The sequence below is a fragment of the Cynara cardunculus genome, unplaced genomic scaffold (genome assembly GCF_001531365.2).
Source record: "Cynara cardunculus var. scolymus isolate 2C unplaced genomic scaffold, CcrdV1 Un_Scaffold_196, whole genome shotgun sequence".
Lineage (NCBI taxonomy): Eukaryota > Viridiplantae > Streptophyta > Magnoliopsida > Asterales > Asteraceae > Cynara > Cynara cardunculus.
In genome coordinates this window covers 76336-86936 of record NW_020200567.1, presented here as the reverse complement: position 1 = coordinate 86936, position 10601 = coordinate 76336, and the positions used below count along the sequence as shown (strand labels likewise).

General features: G+C 37.1%; 1 protein-coding gene across 2 annotated transcripts in view; it reads left to right on the top strand.

Annotated features, from left to right (window-relative positions):
• Positions 1 to 242: 242 nt before the first annotated feature.
• Positions 243 to 10601, top strand: part of LOC112501515 (casein kinase 1-like protein HD16) — a 10996-nt gene continuing 637 nt past the window's right edge. For both annotated transcript variants that reach the window (XM_025105170.1, XM_025105169.1), the window contains exons 1-17: positions 243 to 412; positions 505 to 641; positions 1285 to 1754; positions 1992 to 2117; positions 2203 to 2276; positions 2380 to 2449; positions 2566 to 2621; positions 2744 to 2815; positions 2917 to 3011; positions 3198 to 3261; positions 3431 to 3560; positions 3708 to 3926; positions 4008 to 4138; positions 7299 to 7473; positions 7560 to 7650; positions 9420 to 9577; positions 9960 to 10148. In XM_025105170.1, coding sequence (XP_024960938.1) covers positions 1362 to 1754; positions 1992 to 2117; positions 2203 to 2276; positions 2380 to 2449; positions 2566 to 2621; positions 2744 to 2815; positions 2917 to 3011; positions 3198 to 3261; positions 3431 to 3560; positions 3708 to 3926; positions 4008 to 4138; positions 7299 to 7473; positions 7560 to 7650; positions 9420 to 9577; positions 9960 to 10148 — 2043 coding nt within the window. In that variant the 5' untranslated portion in view covers positions 243 to 412; positions 505 to 641; positions 1285 to 1361. The remainder of the gene's footprint in view (positions 413 to 504; positions 642 to 1284; positions 1755 to 1991; positions 2118 to 2202; positions 2277 to 2379; positions 2450 to 2565; positions 2622 to 2743; positions 2816 to 2916; positions 3012 to 3197; positions 3262 to 3430; positions 3561 to 3707; positions 3927 to 4007; positions 4139 to 7298; positions 7474 to 7559; positions 7651 to 9419; positions 9578 to 9959; positions 10149 to 10601) is intronic.

Below are 10601 nucleotides of genomic sequence, written 5' to 3'. Positions count from 1 at the left end.
AATTTTATAGTATTTTTAAATTTATATTTTATTTAAAAATAAAAATATTATTATTTTCTCAAAATATATTATACCAACATGAAAACCAAATAATAAAATCTTGATACAAAAATACAAATAAAATTTAGAGGAAAAAACAATATTTGAGCATTTAGAGGCACATGTGTTGCATGCTCCATGTTGTCTACTTTCCAGTTTCATGAGAATGTTAAAAAGGAAAATAAAATAAAAGCATTTGGAGAGGGGGGGAGAGAGGGGAGAGCAGAGTGAGTGTGTGTATATATATATACATAAAAGTATACGTATGCATAAGGGATAGAGGGAGAAACACACCGATAGCCGCAAGAATCACAAAAATACATCGCAAAATTTACGTGCTCTCATCTCGAATCTCTCTTCGCCTAAATTGATCGTCAGTTTCTCTTCCCATCATTCCTAAAAATCCCTAAATCAACCTGTTTTTCTGATTTTTGTTGCACCTTTTTTTTGTTCAAATTTGTTTAGATAAAGGGGACGAAGAGGTAGGGGACGAAGAGGTAAACTGAAAAGATCCGAGAGCCGATCGACTCGTGAAATTAGGTTTTCGTGTGTTGAATGATCAAGCATTTGTCGCCGATCATCTAGATTTTGCAGTTCCCGAGGTACGATCTATCTGCGTTTTTCTTTTGGTTTTTTCGGAAGTGGTTGTGGTTTAATCCTTATGATGGTTGGGGAATGTTTGAGTGTCGATGCTGTTTGATGATCGGAGAAACTAGTTTTTTGAGTTATTTGTCTTCAGACCGTCTGATTTTGTTTTTCCCCCACATAGATATCGTATTTTTTTTCTTCTGATTTTGAATTCTTGATTATTCCTTTTTCGCTGTTGTGGAATGATTTGGTTTGCATTCTTAGAGTAAATAAATTTGATTCTCTGTGTAATTGTAGTATTGTACACCTGATAAAGAAAGGTGTTTAACTTTTAATATGGTTGATTTGAAATGTGATGGATGTATATCTTGTATGCTGTTGATCACTATTGCTTTGGAGTAGATTTCTGTCCCAAAAGAATCAGAACCTCAAACCATTGAGTGTAGAATTTGTATAAACATCTACTTGGTATTTTTGCTAAAAATAGTACTCTTTCTGACATGGTTTGCTTTCTAAGGAAGCAACTTTTCATTCATTCTAATTTCTAGCAAATTTCTGTTTCTTTTTATATGGAGGATGCAATATTTCATGCATTAAGAAAGGGAATTTATCTATTGTTCTGGATTATAATTTGTTTCTTATCGTGCCTTCTTTTAGTTTCTTTTTATAGTTAGTCAGAGGCTTAAAGGGGCTGCTTGGGGGAAATGAGTTGGATGTAATTTGCATGGGTGACGATGCCACAACTGCGGAGTGGACCACGTAGATCAAAACGGCTTGGAGATATTCAGCCTGCCGCTCAACCTGAAAATATTATTGCACCTACACAAATCAGAACCAGAAGGAAAACCGGTGGAGGAAGAGGAAGGGGTAATGCTGCAGCTGACACCAAAGGGCCTTCAGCGGCAATACCGGTGAGACCAAGTGCTGCTGGTAGAGGCAGAGGCATTAGGTTGATTGATTTAGACCCGGAGCCACCTTGTGAGATTGTTCCTAACACAGCTGCTGTTGGAGTTGTAGAACCTATTGTTAACGGTGTTGCAGATAAACTCGTTGCTATGGAAGGTGGAAGTGCTGACAAAATAATGGGAGTGGAAGAAGAAGGAAATACAACTCCTGTACCTGAGAAGGTATATTTGTGCTTGTTTGATTGCTCTTTTCTGCATTATTTGTATTTTAGGGTCGTCACAGTCAGGTTACTATGAGATACACTACAATAATATCGCATTGGCAAGTGGCAACAGTGCATAACTAGCTACAATTTATTCCACAGCTAACTTATTTCTTATTGTATGAGTTATGTGTTGTTTGCTTGTTTTCTGCATAGAAAACTCCTAAACTGAAGTTTACTTTTTGCTTTGATGCAGGTACAAGTGGGTAATTCTCCTACGTATAAGACGGAAAGGAAGTTGGGTAAGGGTGGTTTTGGGCAAGTTTATGTTGGTAGGAGGGTGACTGGTGGCACTGGTAGAACAGGCCCAGATGCAATTGAGGTATGTTCACAAGATACATGCGCTGATGGTTCATGGTAGCTCATTATGTCTCACTATAGTTTTTATCTTTTGACTCCTTTTATAGGTAGCATTGAAGTTTGAGCACCGTAATAGTAAAGGTTGCAACTATGGCCCTCCCTACGAGTGGCAAGTGTACGGGTATGTAGCAAATGTTAGTTGTCTAGATGCACACACCCCTTTTGTAGGAGTACTTCATGTTACTGTATCTATGATCTAACTTTTGGACCTTTAATGCAAAAAGCACATTGAACGGATGCTATGGGATTCCATGGGTTCACTACAAGGGCCGGCAAGGTGATTTTTACATTCTGGTGAGTTTTGGCTTGAAACTTTTCTCTTTTATGACCTGGACGTCGTAGCTGCTCATTTTATTGTCAGCTTAATTTTTCAATGCTGTAGCATGACAAAAGTTCTGAACCAATTTCAGGTCATGGACATGCTTGGACCCAGTCTTTGGGATGTTTGGAATTCTTTAGGCCAATCGTAAGACAACTCTCTTCATAATTTTCCTCTCATCCACAGACGTTGATCGTAGACAATAAAATTTATATTGCCATGGTACTGCCTAAAATATTTTCCTGGCTATTAATTAATTCCTTTTGCAGTATGTCACCAAATATGGCGGCTTGCATTGCTGTCGAGGCAATATCAATTCTTGAAAAGCTTCATTCAAAGGGGTAAGGCTTGTCTGCGTTGCATAGTTAGCTTTCCAAGATCTTACTTGTTGAAGCATAAGGTTACATCTTGATTAATGTAACTAACTTGGTCTTATGTTAAGGTTTGTGCATGGAGACGTGAAACCAGAAAATTTTCTACTTGGTCAACCTGGATCAGTTGATGAGAAGAAGCTATATCTTATTGATCTTGGTTTGGGTATGCTTTTCTTAACGACGACATGAATTCTGTAAATTCTTTTCATTGAGCGTTAGGACATTGTTGGAATGTGTTCACTGAACTGTGCCATGACATGCATTATGATATCCTTTAATCCAATCTATATTATTTTCTTTATATTGAGTTTAATTAGGGTCATTAATACATAATGCCTTGTTTCTTCAGCATCAAAATGGAAAGAATCAGCCAATTTGCATGTTGAATATGATCAACGGCCAGATATTTTCAGGTTTGTGGATTCTGAATGTATTAATATAGCTTGTTTTTAATGAACATATGCTTTGTGCTAGAGCCTTTTTCTTACATCTATGACCATCCATGGTCTGAGTCTCGTGTTCCCTTCCCTCAGATAGAATAGCAATTAGCAAGGGTTTGTATTGATGAACTTATTTTGACAGAGGTACAATAAGGTATGCAAGTGTACATGCACATCTAGGTCGTACCGGTAGTAGAAGGGATGACCTCGAGTCACTGGCATACACATTAATATTTCTCTTAAGGGGAAGGTTACCATGGCAAGGCTACCAGGTCAGTTGGCTCTTTTAACCACATTGTATTAATTATTTGTTATCTTTTCACTTAACCTTTACTTCCTTTCAATTTTGGTCAAACCTAAGAAGTTGATAGGCGATTCGTTTAACAATTACTAATTTACTATTATTTTTAATGTTACAGGGAGACAACAAGAGTTTCCTTGTTTGTAAAAAGAAAATGGCTACCTCACCTGAGCTGATGTGTTGCTTTTGTCCTCCTCCATTCAAAGAATTCCTTGAAGAGGTTACAAGTATGAAATTTGATGAGGAACCAAAATATGCTAAGCTCATCTCTTTCTTTGAAACCCTTATTGAACCAGTCACATCATTGAGACCAATCAGGATTGACGGCGCCCTCAAGGTTCTTTCCTTTTGATGACCTTAAATATTTCTTTTTATGAGCATAAGATATTTACCTCATGACGTGGTTTTGTTTTACCAGGTTGGACAGAAGCGGGGTAGATTGCTTATAAATTTGGAAGAAGATGAACAACCAAAAAAGAAAGGTCGACTAGGTAGTCCTGCTACACAATGGATATCAGTTTACAATGCACGTCGCCCGATGAAGCAAAGGTGGGTTGGTAAACTACACTTGCATTTCATGCTGTATGTGTATCAATCATATAGGTGTTTTCTGCTACTGAAACCAATCAGTGTTGTATATTTGAGGATCAAATTGCTGTACAAGTAAATAGTTTCTAGGGTCAAAACCCAGGAACTCTTAGTAGAGTTCTTGTAGCTTCAGAATGATGTATCTATATCTTTACTGTGCTCTTAGGAGGCCTATGCTCTGTAGTTATCATGCGAGTCTTTAAGTTGAAGAGCATACATACACTGAGGACTCTTCTTAAAAGGTAACCACAATCTTCTAATAAAATTAACGTCAATAAAGAAATTAAAGAAAGAAGTCGGTATACAGTTTTCCCCTTTCTTATGGCATCATCTTATCCATGCTACCCAAAGTCTGATCTTCAAATTCAGGTTTTAGTTTCCAAGGAAAGAACACCTTCCCATGTCTTGATGAATATATATATATATATATATATATATATATATATAGGTATTGCATGTGAATCTCCTTTAACGGATGGCATAACTCACTTATGCCTAAGGATCATGTTTCCATACTGTTGTTACAGCATCACCATGGTGTTATGGTGATGGTAAAAGTGCATCAAGGTTTCCACTCACCTTATGAACTCTAATTTACCTCCCAAAAAACAAACTTAACCCAAAAAATCTGTCAATGATATTATCAATTACCAATTTATTTGAAAACCCAAAATTGATTGCTTTCATCCTGATTTCTAATGATCTAAAACCCTAACCTGATTGTTCGTTCAAGGGGACTGATCATAACCTCGTAACTTCTTCTGTTTTGCATATTTCTGCTTTGAGTTTGTAATGCTTCTTTTTCTTTGGGACTGCTTGTTTTCTCTTTCTTGTTAATGCTATTGTTACTTTAGTAATTTAGTTATTTTTTTATTATCTATTTGACTTCTGGCCTTTTAGTCACTTAATGCGTTTGGTATCTGGGTGAGGACAGGGCATGATAGAAAAGAAGCCTGTTATCCCACGTTTGGTCCGGCAACAGACTGGGCTACAACAGGGACTGAGTGGGACAGCAATGCATTTTTTGTCCCACCAAATAGGTGGAACAAAAACCAGAGAGACGAGACAAGATTGGTAAATTACTTAATTCTAAATTAAAACCCTAAAACTTTCCACAATTCTTTCACCCACCCATCTCACTCTCGTCCAATCCAGCTCCATCCCAACGAGTCCTGTCCTGTCAGGTGACTGGTCCCGTCTGCGTAATAAACGCACCCTAAATGCCTGAGCAACAAGATAATCTGGTAGCACATAAAACTGCCAACACAGCGCTAAAATAACACTAGACCAAATTTGTTTTTTGTGTGTGTGTTTTACTTATTAATTGGTTTATTACTTTGTTAGATATTTAGTTTATTAGTTAGTACCATTCATTCCTGACAATTGAATTCCGTTATCTACTCTCATATTTAGCGAGTCCCTGAGCTCCTTATATATCGAGGATCATCAAAATAAGCAATAATAATCTTTATACAGAAAACATCATCCCAGTCAAGATACCTGAAGAAAGTATTAATCAATTTTTGCCTTCTTGAATCTATTCTAGTGGCATGATGAATCTATTTCTTGCCTATTCATTTACATATCACACTTCTCGTCGAGAATGATCGAATATAATTTTTTGAATTAGTATCACCGTATTAGTTCTATTAGTTCATTGATTTTATTAATTAATTACTTTATTAATCAGTTTTTATTTTTGCTGTTAGTTTTTATTTGCTATCTAGTATTTTACTTGATCATGAGTAAGGACTAGTAAGTGGTCAATTTCATTAATTTGTTTATTAGTTTGTTACTGTATCTGGTAGTTTAATGTTAAACATATTATATATGATGTTCAAATGATGGTATCATATAAAATTTTAATGTAATGTATATACATGTAATTAACACATAGTGAACGACTTATTGCCATATGGACAAGAATGGGGCTGCCATGTCGACATGGTGGCCTGGCTATTGACATAATTTGCCATGGCCTTGTGACAACTATTACTTCCATTTAAAATTAAGAGATAGTTGGCATGTGAGATGTTCATGATAAAATTGCATTGCACTCATGAGCGGATTGATGTTAAGGCAAAAGTAGTTGCTGGACGCACCTTAAGTTGTGTTACATGTGCCTGCATCAACCAGTTGTGACTTATGTATCTTTGATTCTTTCGATATCAGAAAGTTTACCTATCTCATCAAGTGGTTAATTTGTTAAGTAAGTACCTGCAGTCTTGTAGCCACAAATGGCTTAATACATCCGTATGGGAGAAAATATATTACATGTGGATATTTGCTGCTTATAGATTTTTGCCCTTTCAAAATTAACATTTTTCTTGCAAAAAGTTTCTACAGTGTAGATTAATAATTTATAATAGTCGGTTGATCATTGAGAAATTCAACTTGTTTGAGGGTATGCTGAATAAATAAATGCATTGATTTTTATGGGTGAAGATGAATGAGCTTATACTTCGATACTTGACAAAGAAATACAATATCATCTCACATTGATAAAGAAAAGGAACCAATCTTTGGCTTCATATTGACTTTAAAAATTGTTACTTTTTTATAATCCTAAATACTTGTATAGTCTCTTAGATGTAGATGCACTTATATTTAGCTTCTGGATCACATTCCCCTTCTGTACAATGTTTTTGAGTTCAGGAGTAATGATCATATTTTGACATATTACCACACCAATATATGTTGCCTTTTATATTTTCTCTGCTAATGACACGTGCTGCATGTGGCAATTTCAGTTTGTTTTCTTTTCTATTTCAGTTTGTGCACTTGATTCCTGATGCAGTTAAATCCATAATTGGAACCACATCTTAATTCTCTAGGGATAGGTTTTCTATGAACTTGCTTGCTGCATTATACTTGTTGAAAAGTCAAAGATGGTAATGTTATTTGTTTCACCAAAATTCTTGAAGCATTCTTACTAATTAATTTGATTTACATGAGTGAGATTTGAAGATTGATGTTCACTTTATTCTGCACAAGCTGACCACCACTCGGCTGTGGGTGAAAAATGTGAACTTGTTTGAGTCAGCTTGAATAAGAGTTGACAATTTGGTTTACCAGTTAATATAATGAGCCCATAAGCAAAGATTTTACTTCATTTGCACAGATATCACTACAATGTTGCTGACTCAAGACTTCGCCAGCATGTAGAGAAGGGAAATGAAGATGGTTTATACATCAGCTGTGTGGCGTCGGCTTCAAATCTTTGGGCCCTAATCATGGATGCAGGAACTGGTTTCTTTGCACAAGTTTATGAACTATCATCCGTCTTTCTCCACAAGGTTTTTCTAGTGTTCCTAATTCTGGTAGCTGTTTTTGTGTCAGATCAATAATTTAATAACCAATAAAAATTTATAATGCTCCTCAGGATTGGATCATGGAACAGTGGGAGAAGAATTTTTACATCACCTCAATTGCTGGTGCTGCCAACGGAAGCTCTTTGGTTGTTATGTCAAAAGGTTAGAGAACGTCTTATCTGATGTGTATTTAATTGCTTACATATCCATATATACTTCTTTGTACTCCCTCCAGTCCGTAAACGTTCCCATTTTGTGATGTCCCATGTTAATTACATTGTTTTCAGTTTTGCCAAAATTTCAGGTTAACTTTACCATTATGGTATTTGTTGTTGTTCCAGAATTTTAATGAATTGTTTTTGGTCCATAAGCTTGGCATATTTTATTGTTATTGAAGCCATTTTGACATTTGACCAATAGCATTATTTTCTTGAACTGTGTGCTGAGTTGATGTTGCAGATTGAACCATCATTAATGGTTTATAACTTTCCCATCCCCTGAGACTTATTGAACACCGTTGCATCACCCTTGAAAACCACTTATAGTCTAACAAACCTTGGAATATACAATGCCACTTATTGGAATATCCATGCGGACATGCAGGAGAAATTAAGGACGGTTTATGTTTTGAATCTTTTGATTCCACATGGTCTCCGAAGTCCCATTTGGTTACATTTGGTTTATCATACATCTAAAAGTTTAAAACATGATCTACGTATTTTCAACTCATTATATCTAAATATAAACCAATCAGTATTTCGTTAACTGGTGCTGATCGTACTAGAGTTTACCCTCTTATAGAAACATTATTGCAAAGAAAGACCCTACTTAGATGGCCCGTTATAGACCTGCATGGACTATAGCTTCCTATGAGTGAGAATTCAGTTTCATGTACATACAGGATGATGGTAGCTGATCCTGTTTGGACCATGTTCATTACTTTTCTTCCAAATTAAGGAGAAAGTACCCTAAACCAATTAAACCAAACCAAACAAACCCAGTATGTCCCACCCTGGAGGTGGGGTCTGGGGAGTGTAAGATAATCTCTACCCCCAAGTGTAGAGCGGCTGTATTCTTGAAAACCCTCGGCTTGTGAAAAGTGCGATGAAGGGGGAGAGAGAGAGAGAGAGAGAGAGAGAGAGGATAAAGTTCTGAAAAGCTGGTCAAGTGTAAACAATAACATTTCGATAGAAACATCTCTAGGTACTTGACGCCCTGTCCATACCAAATTATTAGAGCATTGGATTACAACTAGTGGTCCTCAAAGCAGTTGGCCCAAACAGAAGGGATATCTGGACAGTTTCCAATGGCTTTTTCTAAATCAGTTGTAGGTTTGGGCTAAAGGGGCTGTTTACTACCTGTTGACCATGTCTCACTGGGTAAGAGCCTGGTAAGAAGGGATTTTGTTTACCAACACACTGTGACCCACAAATATGGTGACCGAGACGCTGACTTAGTAAGGAAGGGGTTGCCTTTGGACTCGGTCAATGCTTCAGTTACCCAGGCACTTGGTAAAAAAACCATTTCCAGTCAGCGGTTACCTAGACCGCACTCTTACTCTTTTTAGCGGTTACCCAATCTATATCAGTAAATGTCCCCTAGGTTGTAAATTGTGCCCTGGTGACAACCGCAAGCTCCATGGATCTTTTAATTGTAGTTCACATGCTGTAACTTTCTCATGCTTGTGCTACTGGTACTTCTATGACACATTAGTGAGTATGTTCATCTTTATTTGAGAAGTTGAGTTACCAAACTTAAGGCATTGTATTCATCATATCAACATTTATAACTCCCCCGTGGATGATCACAGCTCCAATCTAACTGTGGTATCAACTAAAAATATGATATTATGTTCTTCCACAATCATAATGTCATGTTCCTTACTGAAAACTCAATGAATACCTGTTTTTCGTCTTTCGTGTTTATCTCAGGAACACCTTACATCCAACAGTCCTATAAAGTGAGCGAGTCATTTCCATTCAAGTGGATCAGCAAAAAGTGGAAAGAAGGTTTTCATGTCACTTCTATGACGACAGCTGGCAGTCGCTGGGGTGTTGTGATGTCCAGAAATTCTGGATACGCTGAACAGGTATGATTGCAGTGCCACACTTTTACTCCCTCCGTCCCAAAATAATTGTCAACATTTCTATTTTAGTTTATCCCAAAAGAAGTGTCCACTTTCAAGAGTAAGTGCCTATTTTCCAATTCCACCCTTAATTATGGGTGGAGAAACTCATTACTCTCTCTGCTATCTAGGGTAAAAATTGTCATTTAGTGGATTAAAAAGTGTAATAATTATACATTTTTTCTAAAAACGTGTGCCTTTTTCATTATGAACATCTAATTTCGGACGGATATCATTTTTCCGATTAAAGCAAGAGTTCCCCTTGTCAAACTTCTAATCTCATGAATTAGTGAGTGCATCTAAAGGCACCATATACTTATGATAAATGTTGCAATGATGATCCCAGGTTGTAGAACTTGATTTTCTGTACCCGAGTGAAGGAATACACCGTCGATGGGAATATGGTTACAGGATTACATCTATAGCTGCTACAGCTGATCAAGCAGCTTTCATACTGAGTATACCTAAACGCAAAAAGGTGGATGAGACCCAAGAAACTCTGCGAACATCTGCCTTTCCAAGCACTCATGTGAAGGTTTTTTATTCCACTCTCCATATTTTCTTGTTTGTTTAACCTATTTCCCACTCATTCTTCACTGATGCATTTTCTGTTAACTTTACTCGTTGCTTCTTTGCAAACACTCTTACCTGTAGCCTGCTCGAGTGTTCCCTTAGATTTTTGTTTTGCGAGCCCGTGTCTTCTCAGAATCAACCTCTCTACCCCTTGAGTGGCAAGGTCTCCTCCGTACATCCTACCCCCAGACCCTATTTCTGCATGGGATTTAGAGGGTTAGTTTGATTTGGTTTTAGTGAAAGATGCCGTAGTTCTTATTTAGCAGGTTCTTTTAGGCTTCCCTTGGATTGGTTCATGTGCTTGTATGTATGTATGTATGTTATGAAGGGTGAGAATCTGTAGTTACCATAGACGAGAGGAAGGGCTCTGCAGAGATAAGAGGACAAGGGTAGATCAGGTTTGCGCTGGTCCCCC